Consider the following 18002-nt stretch of genomic DNA (forward strand, 5'->3'; position numbering starts at 1 on the left):
AGAGGAGGAGAGCAGGGCCCAGAGAAACAGCTCTGAGTGGACTCGGGGCGGTGGACACAGTGCTGATGGATGGGCCACAGTCATGGCCAGAGCGAGGACAGGCCCTAGGAGGCCTGAGACGGAGAGCTCGGCCTCTCTTCAGCCAGGTAGAGGTCCCTGTCTCAGTGGGGACTAAATGGGAGGGTGTTGGCAGTTGTGGCTGTGACTGCCCTGATGTCCTGCCTCTGGGCCCCAGTACCATGGATCTAGATTTCCTCAGACTGACCAAGGCCTGGTGTGGCTGGAACCTGGACTCCTGGGAGAGGCTGCTCCATCTGCCCCAAGTCCCTGGGGGCTGCAACATGCTGCTGCTTCAGCTCACCTTCAGGCAGGGCTGGCCCTGCTGCTGTTTGGGGGCAAGGACTTTGAATTGACAGCTTAACATGAGCAGGACCTTAGCTGGTGTTTCTGTTAAGCAAAGGCCATTTGTGCTGACAGATGTGGGCCCACAAGAGTCACACACAGCTGGTACTAGAGTGAAGTATTGAGAAATGACTGGGTATGTAGCAGTGGCCCAGAGAAGACATGAGTTGCAAACAGGAAGCACAAAGTGCAGAGAGTGGCCAGAGCAGAACCGACACTTGGCGCAGCTGGCAGGGAGGCCGGAGATGCCCAAGGCGGGTGCCAGGCAGCCGTCTGGAGGCACAGCATTTTAGAACCGGCAGTGAGGAACCGAGGCCCTGAGAGATGTCATCTAGACTCAGACTGCATCCAGCCCAGCCTCCCCTGCCACCCCATACTGTGTCCTTTCTAATCAAGTGATCAAGTGGTACAGTGAGTTCACAGGGATCTGGGATTTGCGTGACCCACTGCAGGGCCTCTGAGCGGTCAGGGTGGGGCCTGCCTGAGCACAGCAGAGGAATAAGACCCTCTGCTCCAGGGACACAGTTTCCTAAACATGTGTCACTGCAAGAGTCTTTCTGCAAACAAAAATCCTAGGAAACCCATCCACTTCTCAGGGTTGGAGTCAGCTCACTCCGCAGTGGGTTGAGACCCAGAGCCACAGAACTCCAGAACTCCAGAACCTCTGTAAGCCCTGCATTCCAAAGAATAGATGGGGACGTGCTCAAGGACCACTGGTACCCAATTCAGATGCGAGTGTGTCAGCACCTCCTATTGACGGGAGGACCTACATTAGGTGCCCCCTAGGGGAAGCAGCCCGTGGGGATGGGAGTGCAAGACAAGCCCAGCAAGAGCTTCTCTTGGGTTCAAATGACACCTGCAACGTGTGGCAAGAGCTTGCAGAGCGCCTGGGTTTCCAAACAGCTTGGCAGTTGTCACATTGCCACATTTTCTTCTAGTCATGCCCTTCACCAGTCCTGGCCAAGATGCTGGGTTGATAAACAGCAATAGCTGGTCCTGGCGCTGTCCCAGTCTGTGTCCCTGGCAGCGTTGCTGGGGAAGGGTAGGTGGTCCTGATGTCCCCTGGAGGGTGAGGTCTTGCTGTGTCCAGGCTTAGCACACTTTGGGTGCTAGAGAGCCCTTGTTTCATTAAATGTTCTGTGAAGTCGATGGGGTATTGCTGCTCAGAACTTTGGGATGTCCCCATGTGGGGTTCCGTAAAGTGTCCTGGGTTTCTGTTTCTAGGCATCTGGGCCACAGGCCTCAGTTCCACCCCCTGAGGCACGGATTTGATGAGTGGTTTGGATCCCCCAACTGTCACTTTGGACCTTATGACAACAGGGCCAGGCCCAACATCCCCGTGTACCGGGACTGGGAGATGGTTGGCAGGTAACAGTCCCTTCCCTTCCTGCCCTTTGACGATGAGCCCAGCCTCTGCCCTCTGGGGCTGCCTGGGAGCTGGACAGAGGTTCTGAAAGCACCCGCCCCCCAGCGCTGGCGTCCCAGTGGGCTGGGCCTTGCTCTGCCAGCTGGTTGTCCTGCCCAGAGCCTTATAGGACTCATGGCCTAGGCCACCGCTTAAGCCACACCTACGGGGTCTCTCACCTTTTTAGGAAATATAATGAAAGCCAGAGACGCTTCTTAAAACAAGGTGTGTTCACATAGCAGCCGTTCACACGGCTTCTAGGCTCAGGCCGTGCAGCCCTGTGGCAGATCCTGGGCTCCAGCTGCAGAGACCATCTGCCTGCACCAGGTTAGCATGTTGGTCACATGCTACACGTTGAAGAAATTGGCAGCATCACAGAGGACACGGTGGGATGAGCTCTATTTGTGAGCCTGCCAAAAGCGAGCTGGCGTCTAAAAGGCAGGTGGCACCAGAGTCACCCTGGTCCTGCCCACCACCCAGCAGTGGGGCACCTGCAGCGTGGCCACACCAGGCCGGGCCCTAGTCTTTCTCGAGTTTCGTTTGGCTTAATCTTTCTTCTTCCTTTACTATTATTATTATTAATTTTTTTTAGATTTAAGCTCATTATATATCAGTGGACCAAGAAGTTGGGCCAACTCATTGCCTTTTTAAATAGCAGCTTTTTTTAAATAGCAGCTTTCTTGAGAAAATTCACACACCAGACAGTTTACCCATTTACATTGTACAGTTCAGTGCTTTCTAGTATGTTCGTGGCGTTGTGCAGCCATCACTGGTTTCAGAACACTTCTATCACCTCAAAAGGAAACCCGGCACTCGTTAGCCCTAAGTAACTGGGATCCACCTTTTGCTTTTCTTTCACTGTCCTCTGTCCTCACACGTCGCTCTCCATCCTTCTCCCAAATGGTGACCGTGGCACCCAGCCTTAGCCCCACTTCGTCCTTGAAGAAACTGTGACCTCAGGAGCAGTGTGAGCTTCCAATTTCATTTATTGAATGTTTCTATCATTCTTTTAAATGAAGCCCATGACTTTGCCTCTGAAATCAGGGAGAAGGGGCTTTCTTGGCCTGAAATCTAATTTCTGTCTGGATATATATCGTTTTCAGATTTTATGAAGAATTTCCAATTGATCTGAAGACTGGAGAAGCCAACCTGACCCAGATCTACTTACAGGTAATGGCCACCTGGGCTGGGCAGGCTCTGTGGTTGGGGAAGTCAGCCTTCAGGCAGAGGCAGATGGTGTGTTCTTCTCCTCAGGAAGCCCTGGATTTCATTAAGAGGCAGCAGGCAGCTCAGCGCCCCTTCTTTCTCTACTGGGCCATCGATGCCACACATGCACCTGTTTACGCTTCTAAGCCTTTCTTGGGCACCAGTCAGCGAGGACGGTGAGTCCTTGGTTGTAGAGACATAGACCCCGACCTGGGGGGTTCAGCTGTGCTTAATTACCTCCAAGGACAGGGCACTCGGTACTATGTTGTTTTTAATGATCAATTGTAGAAAAAGACTGAAACACTTGTGCCTCTGAAGCTGTTCAGCCTAGGATCAGTGGGAGTGCGACAGTGGTGTGGTCGGCTCTATCCTGGATTAACTCTGAGAACTTGAACTTTGCTCCTCTTCACCTGTAACTTTAGCCAGTCCATTTTGTTGTCCATCCCCAAAGTTACGACTTAACTGCTCTTTGATCACACTGATATCCTTGGCCATCTGGTAAATGTTCCATCTTCTTCATAGGTATGGGGATGCTGTCCGGGAGATCGATGACAGCGTGGGGAAAATCCTGAGCCTTCTTCAGGACTTGAAGATCACTAAGGACACATTTGTTTTCTTCACGTCTGACAATGGTGCTGCCCTTATTTCTGCTCCCAAACAAGGCAGGTGTTTGGAGTGATCCCATAATCATACCCCCAAACAAGACCCCACTTGGGAACACTGGACCCCTGAGACTCAGGGTCTCAGCCACTGCCGGGGCAGAGTGTGAAGGGAGCTCAGCCCGGGCCCCCCTCCAGTGGGGAAGATGCCCACTCTCCTCCCAGTGCCCCATCCAGTGGGAAAAGATATGAGGAGACCAAGGGGTGCCCTGTGGGGTTGGCTTGGGCCTCATCACACACAAAACTAGCAGGGCTGCCCACCAACACCCATGTTCTGTGACTCACTATCCTCCCTGAAAGACTAGAGCACCTTGGCCTTTTCTAGCCCAGGGTGGGTGTGTCAGTATGTGAAACAGTGACCACCTAACACCCCTCTCCCAAACTGTTGGCAATTCTGGCTCTCCTGGAGGTGCCGGGGCAGGAGGGAGAGTTCAGTGGGGGAGGATGGAGACTGAGGCCAGGGCCTTCATCCTGTCCCAGCTCTGCCACTGACTGGCTCTGGAAGCAGGTCACTTCTACCTCCTATATATTTAGGGCTAAGTGAGGTCACTTCTGAGCTTTTCCCTCTGAAGCTCTGATGTTCTCCATTAGTGTTTTTATTCTAAACTTAAATATAACACGGTAGCTGTTATGTGTTTGACCAGCCACATTTGCACCTTTTTCGGAGTTTAAGGAGCATCCCTTCACTGTGGGGGCAATGACCATCTCCCTTGGGAGCTAAAAATGCAGGAGACATACTTCCCAGCTTTCTTGGAAGGCAAGCCCAGGCTCACCCCCCGCCTCAAAACTTCTTCACCAAGGTCTCATGGGGGGTGGTGTCTAGAAGGGAAGGAACTGAGCCCCTACCCTCGCAGTGCTGGCCTTGGGGGGCACCCAGAGCCCTGGTGCAATGAGAGAGTTGCATATCCCCCAGAGCAGCCTCTGTACCCAAGCTGGGCCTGCAGGCCTCTTGAAGACCATGACCCCAGGTCCTTCAATGAGCTCTGGTTCCCAGCTTATGTTGTGAGGTGGTTGCACCTTGGCATTTTATTGTCTTGTAAGAGTTTCACCCTAGTGATGGCATATCTTTTCACCCCATTCTTAAAAATGCTAGGGCCCCAGCAGAGCCCTGAGGCAGTCAGCTGTGGATGGAAGGCCACGCAAAGCAGGAAACCCCATTGGGACCCCCCTCCAGTGGGGAAGACACTGGAGGACTGTGTGGTCAGGGGAGCAGAAGGGGCTTCAGGATCTTAAATGACAGGACTAGCACAGCTGGCTCAAGCTGAGAAGGAACCCTATTGGTGACAGAACAGCAGTTCAGGGTCTAGGTCCCCAGGGGTGGTGTGTGGTGCCATCCATGGCACAGCCCCACTCTTGGAGAGACTTCATTCTCACCATACAGCTGCTGGTTCTGGAAAAGGGGTGGAACTCCATCTCCCTCCCAGCAAAGGCCCAGGGCCCAGCTGAATGTCAGTGTCCCTGCCAGCCCCTGATGGCCAAGCCTCATTGGAACCACCAACCTTCCAGCCTGGGCTTGGGTTCAATCACCCTAGTCTTTTTTGCTACATCATGGAACAATTCACATGGACAGAAACATCTGTAAGATACAAATGACAGTAAGGTGAAGATCTGTGTACCCTCCGACCAGCCTGAGAAATAGAAAGAGAAAGGCACTGGGTCCTCAGCACCTGGAGCCCATCTTCAGAGTGGCACATCGCGTTTCCTCACTGTCCCTGCATTCACGCACGGGATGCGGAGTCTGCCAGTGCTCCCATGTGGTCCCTGTGTGTTCGTCGCTGCTCTTCTCTCGAGACTGGGCTACACTGATGCATGGAGATGACGTTCAGGTTCCAGTGCCAGGGACAAACCGTGGGACTTCCTGCTAGAGAAACACTACTCTGTTTTGTTTCCCCATTTTCAAAGGACCTGAGGTGAGCCCTGGGCAGCTCATGCTGAAGCAGCAGACACCCATTTATCCTCAGGAGACTTCTCTGTGCTCTGGGATCGAGCAGGACCTGAGACCAGCCAGCGATGGGGGCTTTGCCCTCTGACACTTTGAGCATGGTTCAGGGACCACCTGCTTAGAGCTGGGCTTGTCAGGAATGAATCTGTGCCCCATCCCTGATGGGACAACCCCGTGAGGCCCAGGAACTGATGTATTAACTACACTCTGTAATCTCAAACACAGGGAGGCTCGTGAACCCTGACATTTAAGATACGCTGCACCTGAACAGACAGGAAGCTCTAATGACCTGCTATTGGGATATGCTCTATGGTTCTGCTTGAGGAACATCTGCATCTTGTGCTAACAAGAGTGGTCACGCCCTCCATTTCTGAGCAAGCGCTCCTCATTAGGGGCACTGTGTTACAACCAGAGCATCTAGGATGGTCTCCTGGGTTAGAGCCACCTTGAGGCTGGTCCTCTGTCTTCATGATGGCCTTGGTGCCTTGGTGTTTCAGCAGCATCACCTTTGACAGCTGGGCGGGAGTCAGGCATGGGCAAGTGCCCAGTAGGGCATGTGTGGCTCTGGAGAACCGGGATAGACCACTGACGGGCGACAACTCTCCCTCCCCAGGCGGTAGTAACGGCCCCTTTCTGTGCGGGAAGCAGACCACATTCGAAGGTGGAATGAGGGAGCCTGCAATCGTGTGGTGGCCCGGCCACATCGCCGCAGGCCAGGTGAGTCAGAGGTTGGCCACGCGGCCAGGCCTGTTGTCATCCTGGGATGTGGCGACTCGGCCCCTCGTGGGCCTGCACCTTCCACTCACTCTACCTTGCCTAGGAAACACCAAAGTCATACTCACTGGGGGAGGCAGCTGGTGAAGGGTCCATGGGATGGGCACTGGAACAGTCTCTGACAGATATGGCGTGTAGTGTCAGTATCCGCCATGCGGGGAGGAGGCGTCCATGGTTAGTTAATGTGGCAGTTTTGAGTGCGACTGAGTAGAATGGCTTGTTTCTGCAGGACTTATCAGAGCCTTTAGTATGCTAATGAATATTGTGAACTTCTGGAAGGAGCATAGAGCAAGCTGAGTTTTTAAAGTCTTGTTGGGTCATAGAACTCTTTTTCCAAACTTCATCTCCCAGACCACTGTTCTATGGACACACTCCTAGAGACAGCAGGAGCTCGACTCTGGTTGATTATCTGTCTGCAGTGTGCAGGTGTAAACTGCAGGGCTGGCTGACCTGGTCCTCTGGCTGGGCATGGTGTGTGTCCTGCTCCTCAAGCCCTCGCTCTGCCCCTGCCTTGGCTGAGAACTCAGGGTCTTCTCTAACTGAGCACCTTGATTCAGACATCCTCAGGGTGTCAAGACTGTTTGTAATCGTGTGTGTCACTGTCTCAGTTAGTCTTTCTTTCCCTTTTGAGCTCCAGAGAACACTGTTCTCAGCACTAGTGTCAGCTCAGCCCTCATAGCAGCACCGTGGGGGCTTCTGAGTGTCCTGTGGCCGCTGAAACAGTCACAGCACTGAGGGGCTGGAACCACACATGTTTGTTCTCTCAGGTCTGGAGGTCGAAAGTCCAGCTCCGTCTCCCGGAGCTAGAATCCGGTGTCACAGGGCCGATCCCTCCTGGAGGATCCTGGAGGAAACTCATTTCTGAGCCTTTTCTGGCTTCTTAGTCTCTGGCTCCTCCCTCCCTGGTCCAGGCCGGCACCCTGACTCTGGCCCTCCTCCCCTCTCCCAGTGTTACGACCTGTGATTACCCTGGGCCCACCCTGGGACCCAGGATCAGCCCATTTTAAGATTAGCTGATTGACAACCTGATTCCCCTTCTCTGTGTAAGGAAGCGTATTCACAGGGTTCAGAACTGGGATATGGAGATCCCTGGGGGGGTGTCATTCTGCCTATCATCATCATCCCCATTCCACATGTCAGCAAAACTGAGGCCCAGTGAAAGATAGTCACTTGTTGGGACCATCCAGCTGGCAGGTGGCAGAACTGGGGTAGACCCCCAGGCATGGAGTATGGAGCCTACCCTCCTCCCCAACATCCTTCCCCCAACTTCTCCCTCCTGGGACAATCCCATGGGGACCCCTCTCTCCAGCTCCTCTGTCTGTGGCAAGCCTTTGCCTGCCTTGTTCTTGGCCCCTTTGGGCCCTGCTCTCTGGAGAAGAAAATATATCACACAGAGCCGTGCAGCCGCCTTCCCTCCACCGCATCCTGTAGCACATACCGAAATTGAATTAGATGGGACTATCAGGCCTGTGCCCTGTGATAACTGTGAGAGGATTTTATTTAAAAACACCCTGCCATTTGTCCAACCAGTTTCAAATATTTAGCTCTCCCCTTCACGCCTGGCGGGGTGACTTTATTAATTGTAGCCTTTGATTCAGAGTTAAATCTTGAAAGTGCTGATAACAGCCTTGGTGACTTCCTGCCATGGGCTCATGGCAGACAAATTGCGTTTTCTTAAAGACATTATGTGCACATCGAGAGTGTCTATTTTTCAAAAAGAGCCTCTTCCATGAGTGCGCCCAGCTGTTCTGTGCTGATATGAGGACTTCAGATATCCACGCCTTCCCACACCACCCCCATCTGGCACCACAATCTCTCCTCCTTATTTATTTTTCCAGACGGTTAAAATATCTGGATTTCTTTCTCTTCTTTACTTTTCTCTCTCCTTTTTTTTTTTTTTGGTCCTAAAAAAAGTGAGAAGGGAGGGGAGCTGCTGGAATATTTCTCCTCTCCTCTGCTTCACAGAGTTTTTGAGCTAAATGTTGACCTTCATGCCCCACCCTACACTGGGCTGCAGAAACAGATGACACAGGTAGCCCTGATGTATTGTGCTTGGTTTCCACAGGGAGTTTCTCCTCATGTAGAGGAATGGAGGCAAGGGTGCCCCGGGGTATGCAAAGTGGCTTAAGAGAATGCTTGCCTTGCCAAACCTGCCAGACCAAACCCTTGTCCCCAGATCCAGAGTTCAGGAGTGAAGGAACTGGGTGGAAGTCAGACAAGGTGGAGCTGTACATGGGGAACAAACTTGCATCCGAGGAGACCAGTGGGCAGCACCTTGCCAGGAGTGGTCAGTTCCTTAGGCCTGTCTGAAGGGCCACCTCCTGCTGGCTCTGTGGAGTCGGATTGTTACATTTGGGCGGCCACAGCCTCTAGGAAGAAGGCTGGCCAGTCCCCACCCCAGTTCATCTGCCCTCCCTTCCTGTCCTTTCGTCCCCCCTTGCTCTCCATGCTGCTCTGGGCTTTGAGGGTCTTTTTTTCACCTGCAGTTTTACCTGAATTGGAAAGTCACAGCATCAGTGTCAAAATGATGTGACAGTTGGGCTCAGAGAGGGCAGGCCTCCCAAGGTGGGACCCTGCTGGTGGGACCCTGCTCCCTGGGAGGGCCACATCTTCTCCCTTCTGTCTGGTTCCCATTTGAAGGCACCAGGCAGCAGCAAAGGTTCAGTACTGGGGATGGAACAGGGCCCTGCCTGCTCTGGGGTCAGACAGCTAATTTGATCCCCCCTCAGCTCCTGACCATCCCGAGGCCACTCTCCCAATGAGGGGACTCGTCCCTTTCTCTCAGGTCCTGAAGTAGAAGAGTCGTATATCAGCCACACTCAGCCAGCCAGACGCTTATGGACGTGTGGAGTTCCAGAAGAGCCTGGGGTCAGGTGGGACGGGGACCAGGCTGGCTGAGGTAGACAGGGCTGGGCATGTGCACACACGTGTGTATATCGCATTCTCGTGTGTGGACACGCTGTAAGGGCTGTGGCTTTGTGTGCATGTGTATGCTAGTCTTCATGCCTCTGCAGGCCCAGCTGGGCAGCAGCAGGACGCACGCGCAGAGACCTGGCCCCTAGCTGCCTTTTGGTCAGGGCAGGGCATCCTAAGCAACTGTCTGTCTGCCCATGTCCATTTCAGGTGAGCCACCAACTGGGCAACGTCATGGACCTTTTCACCACCAGCCTGTCCCTCGCGGGCTTGGAGCTGCCCAGCGACAGGATGATCGATGGCCTTGACCTCCTCCCTTCCATGCTGCAGGGCCAGCTGGTGGACAGGTTAGTTATAGCCAGGCATTGCCCCCGCATCCCCCCCGTGCCTGCTCCCCTAGCACCAAACAACGGAGCGAGAGCTGGCTGACGAAGCAAGTTCCCTTGCGCAGCTGGCTCAGAATAGAGGGAGGTGAGACCCTTGTGACTTTCCGGCACGAAATGCATCCTCCCTGTGGGGTCCGTCATTTCTGCTCAGCCGTGGGTGGAAGGAGGGAGTGTCCCTCTGCTTGAGTCAGTAGCCACCCCAAACCTCTGGAGCCATGTCCGGGCTTCCACCTCAACACCAGAATGCTCTGTGTCCAGAGTCAGTCTCTCTCCAGCTTGAGACCAGCTACCCATCCCGAGTTTAGGGCAGAGATCAGATGGGCTTGTGTTCTTTTTCTTTTTTTTTTTTCAATATTGCCTATTTTTTTTCTTTCTCAAAACCTGGCACAAGAGCCTATTTACTATGAGGGAGGCCCTGGGCTCAGTGGGCTGTCTGTCCCCCAGTGGAGCCGGAGCCTCTGGTGACCATCTGAGACAGGCTTCACCCCACACGTGGCCTCCCAAGGCCAAGAATGATGAGCGACCATAGGCTCACCCTACAGCCTCAGGGACTTCTTCTGCACTTATGCCCATGTGATGTCATCAGGGTCATTTCTATAAAATCTTAGCTCTAACCATGCATCCAAGAGTCTCTTGAATCACCCGAGCCCCTCCTCCCTCCCTGACAGGCCAATATTCTATTACCGTGGCAACACGCTGATGGCAGTCACCCTGGGCCAGTACAAGGCCCACTTCTGGACCTGGACCAATTCCTGGGAGGAGTTCAGACAGGTAAGGGACCATGAGGCTGTGGACTCTGCACTGCGCCCCCATACCCAGTCCTTAAGGATGCATCTGGGCAGAGAAGGCTGGCAGGAGGCTTCTGCAGAGTGGTGACTGGCACACAAGTCATTTGCTTCCTGCTGTAAGGAGTTAGAAGCCCCATGGTGTAGCTACAAGGACAGCCCCTGAGGGGCCTGGATGCCCCACCCTCTCAGGCCACCCAGAGCCTGGGGAAAGGAGGCCTCAGGGCAGGCTAAGACCCAGCCCAGGCCAGCCACCTCAGGGCCCAGGTAAAACCAGGGTGTCTTCCCCCAACTCCTTCGCCACTTGTCACTCTCCAAGGCCTGGCCAGGTGCTCTGTGGCCCTTTTGAAGGACTGTCTTAGTCTCTGCATCACGGGTCTGCCCTGAGGGCTTGTGAGCGAAGTGTCACATGCGTGCCGAGCCTCAAAGTGTTCATTCAGCACAAGGTCCCTGCTGCCCCTCAGGGCACCTTCTCTCCCCTGCTAGTCTTGCCTGCCCGTCTCGCTTCCCGAATCTTCTTTCTGCTGCCTCTTCCTAAGCCCCCCACCCACGTCTCTCAGCCCCCACTTATCTCACCATCTAGGTCTTTAGGCACAAGAAAAACCTGCTAATGTGCCTTAATTGGGAGGAAAAGCAATTTAAGTTAATGAAAAATCTAAGTACTGGAACACTCTGCACCACTTTGGATGCAGATTGCAGACTTAGTGGATCACAGGTCTGGTCCCGGGCTGGGTGGGTAACACGGCCAGGCACTACCTGTGCAGTACCCAGACCGGATGCCCCGGGCACTCGGGCAGAGCAGAGGACAATGTATGCTTCCTCCAAGTGGCCCAATGCCCACGAATGTCCCTGACTTGTGGTCGGAAGCACTGATTGGCATCAGGCGGGCTTAGCTGAACCAAGCAAGCCTTTGCTTCTCTTTTGCCCTCTGAGGTCGAGAATGTCTTGTGGGCCCCTCAGACTGTGACAACGGCCCCCGACCAGAACTCTCTCTGAGAGGCACAGAAGAACCGTGTCCCCCGGCCTGCGTACTTGTCTCTGGTCTCCCCATCCCCTGACAAGCAGGGCCACGCCTGGCTTGCCCCTTTAGTTGTCCAGGGGCTGAGAAACTATAGGAGCATCCAAAAGGGGCCCAGAGGCTGGCAGCGTGGGGACCCTAGGGCACAGCCATGTGGCCTCACTTCTCCCTCTCTGCCCCCATCACACACAGGGAATCCCCCAACCGGCCTCTAGGGTCCCCATTGTTGGCTGCTTGAGAGTCCAGGTGGCCCAGCTGGCAGCTATGGCTGGTGTTCTGGGAGCGGCCCCTTGGGCCTTTCTGTGGCTCCCTGCCCTGTGAGTTCTCAGGGCCTTTGGGGCACAGTCCAGTCAGTCCCTACCCGAGTGAGACAGCCCAGAACTCAGAAGGGCTGGGAGAGCTTTTCTAGAAAGGATACCGAAAAAGTTCAGTACCTGCATAGCCTGTCCTGACCTGACCATGTTTACAATGGGGTTAGGATGCATTAGGAGAGGCCACCCAAAACAGCTGGGTAACACCTTCCCCCACTCCCTTAGTCCCCTGCCCACAGTGCTCAGTGGGATGCACTTCTTCCATTTTCTAAGGGTTGTTTGTGAGAACACCTGGGTCAGTTTGGTCTGCATGGCTTCTGTCTTCTTGGGAGGTGAAGCACAAAAAGCTCCCTTGTCCAATGTGTGTAGACATTAGAAGAGGCCCTCCCTGGGTGGGTGGCTGGTGGACACAGAATCGGGCTGTGGGTTCACTGTATCACAGTGCAGTCACAGTTTTATTTAAACACCAAGGAGACAGCTGCAGTGCCGTTTGGATGGCCCTTCTCCCTCCAGGGATCAATAAAGCCGAGGGGGCACGTGAAGTCGGAAAGGACCCTGTGACCATCAGCAGCTCACCTGAGCACAAGGGGAAACGTCGAATAACCACCAGTCCCTTCTAAATGGTTAACATATTAGGGATATTAGCTTTGTTCAGAGGCCACATGGGGCCCAGCTAAGGGAGAAGCCTAGGGTACGACAGCTGGGGGTATGCCAGTCTGTGGTCTCCAGGTGTGAGGGTCACCTGAGTAGACCCTATTAGCTTCCTGGTTGTACACTTGTCCTGGGGTGTCTCATACCCCCTCCCCAGTCCTGAGGTCCTACTGTGTGTGGCCCACCTGCCCGAGCCCCAGGTTTTCTATCCACTCACGATTGCTGGATGGCAGAGGAGGAGGAGAGAGTGAGTATCTTTCCCTGCCGGACCTGGTGCCACTGTCCCACACATGACCTCCCACCATGGGGGCAGCTTGAGGCCATGGGCGAGAGGAGGTACATGTGTCCATGTGGCCTTCTGCATTTCTGGACTTAATCCCAGGGGCATTAGCTACAGTGCATGCTCGTCCCCCTCCTCCCTTCCCACCCTCCAAAAAGCCGGCACTGTGACCTGCAGGTGCACCTGCTCCCGGTCCAGGGCGGAGGGGAGGAGGAAAGGTGCATGTAGGGGGGCCAGCTCAGCTGCGATGCTCCCAGGGTGAGGCCTCTCTCACATGACAACAGTTGTAAGAGAAAAATCTTGTACTAATTAGCAGGATCTTAATTAAATAGCTTATTTGATTTGCATCCAAATTATAATTTGTGTCTTCTGTCTAGACTTAGATATTTCTCCATTAACCGCTTAACATTTTTATGCTAAATGTGGTGGTTTCTCCCACTATTAAATCTATATTTGTTCTCTAGCAGTTCTGCTCCCAGAAGGTCAAAGGGTCACCCCCTTTGGAAGCCCTATGTGTCCACTGTTGGCTGCCTTCAGTGACTTAGACCACAGCCCCTGACTTGGGAATCGACTGCTCAGTGCAGATAAATGGAATTTCACAGGCTCCTAACTTCCCTACTTTATTGAAAAACAGAATATTAACTGCTCCACTGACCAGCTGTCCATTACAGACACGCGAGGGTTAGAAATGGTTTGCCTGTCAAACTAGGCACTAATACCTACAGAAAGCCTTTCAATCAGTTACTGTGCATAGGTCACAGCTGCCTGTCCAGACCTGTCAGCAGTGCCCTGCGTTGGTTGGAGAATGGTGCCAAGCTGCTTGTGTGACTCTGGGGTCACCAGTGCCTCAGGATGGGGACCCTGGCCTCACCTAATATCTACTGGATGGTGGGGGCCTTTTCCTTTTCCAGAGTCAGGGAGCCACAGGGGCAGCCTTCAGGCCACAGCTTTGAGGGAGCCCCTAGCCTGAGGTCACTTTGGGCCTCAGGACCACCCCAGACCTGGACAGAGCTCAGACCACACACTGACATAGGAAGCCCGTTCCAGATATGCATCAGAGGCCACACAACAAAGAAGCCAGGGGACAGAGGAGGCCGGAGCAGGCTCGAACGTGCGGAGCAGAATCGCCGCACCTGAGCCTGAGGGCAGCCTGGCGTTTTCTGCACTCCCCATTTTTATCCTGTTTTCCTGAACATGTGAAATGTAGTCATTTTAGATTCCCTGTTAACTTGTGCATCTGGATCATTTGTGAGCCATTCCCGTGTCTGTGCTTCTCTGGCTTTCAGGACCAAGGTCCCTCCTCACCAATAAAGGGATGTTAAGCACCATGCACTCCATTGGCCATGAGGTGGATAGAGTGAAGGCGTAAAACTTCACTCTAGAAATTAGAGGCAGTCAAGATATGAGATGGGCTAAAATAGTTTAGAGAGTCATTCCCCAACCAAGAAAAAGGTTCCAAAAAACTAGGGGATGGTACTCAGGGCATGACTGCTCAGCAACTCTTGGGCGCAGGGTTGTGGGAAGGCTCCACCATGTGGGATCCCACCCTCAGGCCTGCTCAGGCCTTGACTGCTCTGACTCGTTCGAGATGGACTGGCTAGCCTTGCGGCCAGAGCTCACATGTTCAGAGACAGCGTTCACTTGTCCTTCCTCTCATTTCAGGGCATTGATTTCTGCCCCGGGCAGAATGTCTCAGGAGTCACCACCCACACGCAGGAAGAGCACACAAAGCTGCCCCTGGTCTTCCACCTGGGACGAGACCCAGGGGAGAGGTATCCCCTCAGGTGAGCGGGGCGCAGGGCGTCCTTGAAGCTGCTGAGGAAACGTTAGCCAGTCCCAGCCAACACAAGCACACACCAACATGTTGATTTTTTCCAGAAGAACCGTGTGTGCTGTGAACACCTGGAGATGCACAAATGCAGGAAGGGATGCTTGGGGCTTCCCGCTCCCACCACCACCAGGCGCCCAGGGGCCTGTATTGTGGTTTTCCCATCTGGCGCGTGTGTGTTGTGGCCTTTCGTCTTCGGGTGCCCCCTTCTCCACACTCCCCCACTCTGTTTGTCTCTCCATTCCCCGACTCCATGTGGCCCAGCAACTGACATGACCCCTGCCCTGAGATGCCTTAAGAGATGGCCAAGGTGGAGGGTGACGGTCCAGGCATGGGGTGGATGTGAACCTCTGCACGGCCACCAGGCCGCCATGACGGGCAGCAAAAGGATGTGGAGGGCAACACCACCAGCCCAGAAGAGCTACCAGGGCTCCCTCCTATCTGCCAGGTGTAAATGAGGTCCTCCTGGTGAGGGTTGGATGGGGCCTGTCCACATTGTTGGGAAATGCTTTAGGGCTTCCTTGGCAGCATCTCCCTTCACTGGAGCTTTGTCCAGCTCAGAGGCCCAGGGCCCTGGGAAAGAAATGTGGAGAGCCAGTGCCATAGCCAGGCTGTGGTCAGGCCACACAGTCCCGCCCCTGCAGCCCCCAGGCCTTTCGCCCATCTCGCTGACACCTCCACAGCTGGAACAAACTTGGGCACCTGGGTTTGGGCACCTTCGAGATGGGTCATAAGGACAGAGACGGCCGCTGAGCCTCTGAAAACCCCCACCAAATGGCAATGCGCATAATTTGGCTTCTCAGACTCAAATGCCCACATGAAGGTTAATACAACAGGCCGGCTGAAGAGCAGGCTTGGTGTGAATCCTGCCCCTGCCCCTCGGTGGCTATGAGTGTGGCTGGATAGCACCACTTCCCCACCTTGACATCCTCTGAAATTCAAGGTCATGGGGGTCTGCCTTGCAGGGTGAAGATGTATAGAACACACCCGCCCGAGAGTGCCCTCGTTAGATCCACATTATCACTATTTGGGGGTGCTGCGGCATTCAGGGTCATTTCCCCAGTTAGAGGCCCCCTCGGGTACCTGCCCACACCCACTTCTCCCTCAGAAGCCCACGGCCCCTCGTGCCTGGCCTCCAGAAGAAGTAGTTGGGATCTAGTTTGGGATGTGACCTCACCAGGGTTATTTGGGGGACATGGCTCTAGGCAAGAAGACCTGGGAGTCGCTGCCTGGCCCACAGGAGTTCAGGGCTGAGTGCAGGGCCTCCTGGAGCCTCCCGCCTGCACTCACACCATGGTGTGAGAAGCCTTGTCCTCAAAATCGCCGCACTTGGTTAAGCTAGTTCTTTCCAGTGTATTTGAGTACAGAATTCTGAAAAGACATGAAACACTCCTGAGACCTGCTTTGAGAAGCTTGGGGGCTCTGTGTGGATAGAGTGTAGCCAACAGAGCAGGGAGCATGGGACCGGTGTGGAGGCCTGAGGAGTAGGGATGACAGTGTCAGATGAACCCCAAGAAGGTGGCAATCAGGGCAGGGCCAGCTATTCCTGATAGAAGCAAACCTGGACCAAAGAGATTAAAGAAGGACCATGAAAATGGGGACAAGGGCCCTGGGAAGCTGCCAAGATCTGGTACAGCCTGGGGACACCAGGAGTGAGGGGTGCCCTTTGGTCTGGCCATCTGCCAAGGCCCTGAGACAGTAAGACTGAAGAATCACAGTCACTGCCTCCGTCCCATCGCTCTGCGTGTCACCTTATTTGTAGGGAAGGACAAATGAGGCAGAGGTGGTCTCTTTTAGCTGTTTATTTCCAGGAGGCTCCTGGATGGTGGCACCATCAGAGAGGGGTCCCCTGGTTCCCAGGCCCCTTCCTGGTGGCCTACCTGGATGTCCTGCCCCCACCTACCTTATTGCTTTCCTTCTCTGCCTCAGTGACCTGGTACTGTCTTGTCTCTAGCTTTGCCAGCATCGAGTACCTGGATGTCCTTCGCAGGATCACCCCAGTCGTTCAGCAGCACCAGGAGGCCTTGGTCCCCGGACAGCCCCAGCTCAACGTGTGCAACCAGGCAGTCATGGTAAGTGGTTTAGTGGTTTATACGTGGCTTTCAACACTAGGAGGGTGTATTTCCTGTTGGGGTCATCCCCAGGGCCACAAGTGCTATGGGGTCTGCATGCCCCACCGCTTCACCTGCATCCTCAACACAAGCCCCATAGATCTGCAGCGAGTCTGGCAGCCATGTGCCTCTCAGGAGCACCACCCTCCTCTCACCTTCAGGGTGACCACGGGGCAGTGTGGTGGGACCAAGGCAGAGAACATGGTTCCAGAGGCTGCTGGGCCGCAGGCCAGAACCCCGCTTCCCTCCTGCTTCCGTCTCAGATCTCGCAGATGTGAGGGGTCACTTGACCCCTCTGCAGGTGCAGGACAAGCCAAACCCATGTACGGTGTAGACACCCTGGGCAGATAGCCTGGGTGTATGGCCAGCCCGTGGGGCCCACCTCTCAGCACAGCAGACACAGGTCCCAGCAGGGACAGACCTCTTAAAACCCCGTAGGTGACCCACCTGGCAACTGGAAGTGTCTGTGTGATACCCTGCTCCACGAAGATGGGCGATTCACATGTCCTGGTGTCAGAAGCTCTGGTGGCACCTCAGATCCCAGAGAACAAAGGCAGATGGTTTAGCCCACCTTCCCAGCCTGTCAGCCCCTCTCCCAAGCACTCCGTTCCCTGGACCCACTAGGCCATTGTGAAGACAGCTAAACACCCTGTAGTCGCCCATGTGGAATGCATCTGGGCCAGACGGACCCCAGGGTGCCCCCAGGAGGGAAGTGATTGTGTGAGCAGTCAGAGTGCAGAGTGAATATGATGAGAATTTGTGCAAGGAAAACAGAGTCAGGATATTAGAAGCATTTTCCTAGTGGTGAGGATTATCAGAGGATGGATGATTTGGCAGTGGCCGAGGACACTGAGTTGGACAGGGGCTGATGGGTGTGGGCTTATCGCTGTTGTCCGCTCCCAGAGCTCACCACAGGAAGATAGTAGGGGAACAGAGCCTGCCCCTTCCCTCAGAGGAGTGCTATTCTGGCATGCAGGTCTATGGACTCAGCAGTGGAGCAAGGTCGAGACCCCGAGGTCTCTCAGGATCCAGGAGTCTGAGAACACCCTCCCTGGGGAGGAGCCCCTGGTGCCCACTCCAAGCCTCGTTTTTCCTTCTGTGAAAGCAGTGCTCTTCCCACCCCCAACAGAATGTTTCTCATCTCCCACTGGCGACTGCTTTATGGGTGCAGGCAGAGTCCCGACTTCCTGGAGACGAAGAGGGTCTTAGTGACAGCAGGGAGGGGACGGGAGGTGGCCAACCTGGCCAGAGTGCTGCTGCCATCTCCTGGGCACCGTGGGAATAGCGGAAGCCTGGCTGCCCCTGGAATGAAAGTGGGGGACTCTGCAAAC

The 18002-nt window shown here is 54.5% G+C and overlaps 1 protein-coding gene across 2 annotated transcripts in view; it reads left to right on the forward strand.

Moving 5' to 3' along the window:
• GALNS (galactosamine (N-acetyl)-6-sulfatase) overlaps window positions 1-18002 on the forward strand; it is a 31287-nt gene that overhangs the window by 10171 nt on the left and 3114 nt on the right. Inside the window, exons 5-13 of one of the 2 annotated variants that reach the window (XM_011371881.2) lie at window positions 1627-1770; window positions 2911-2977; window positions 3062-3189; window positions 3536-3675; window positions 6228-6331; window positions 9512-9648; window positions 10356-10458; window positions 14395-14516; window positions 16515-16632. In XM_011371881.2, coding sequence (XP_011370183.1) covers window positions 1627-1770; window positions 2911-2977; window positions 3062-3189; window positions 3536-3675; window positions 6228-6331; window positions 9512-9648; window positions 10356-10458; window positions 14395-14516; window positions 16515-16632 — 1063 coding nt within the window. Of the gene's footprint in view, window positions 1-1626; window positions 1771-2910; window positions 2978-3061; window positions 3190-3535; window positions 3676-6227; window positions 6332-9511; window positions 9649-10355; window positions 10459-12314; window positions 13044-14394; window positions 14517-16514; window positions 16633-18002 lie in introns of those variants that run through there. The other variant, XM_023537680.1, reaches the window with a different exon arrangement.

This window comes from Pteropus vampyrus, unplaced genomic scaffold (assembly GCF_000151845.1).
Source record: "Pteropus vampyrus isolate Shadow unplaced genomic scaffold, Pvam_2.0 Scaffold196, whole genome shotgun sequence".
NCBI classification, from domain to species: domain Eukaryota; kingdom Metazoa; phylum Chordata; class Mammalia; order Chiroptera; family Pteropodidae; genus Pteropus; species Pteropus vampyrus.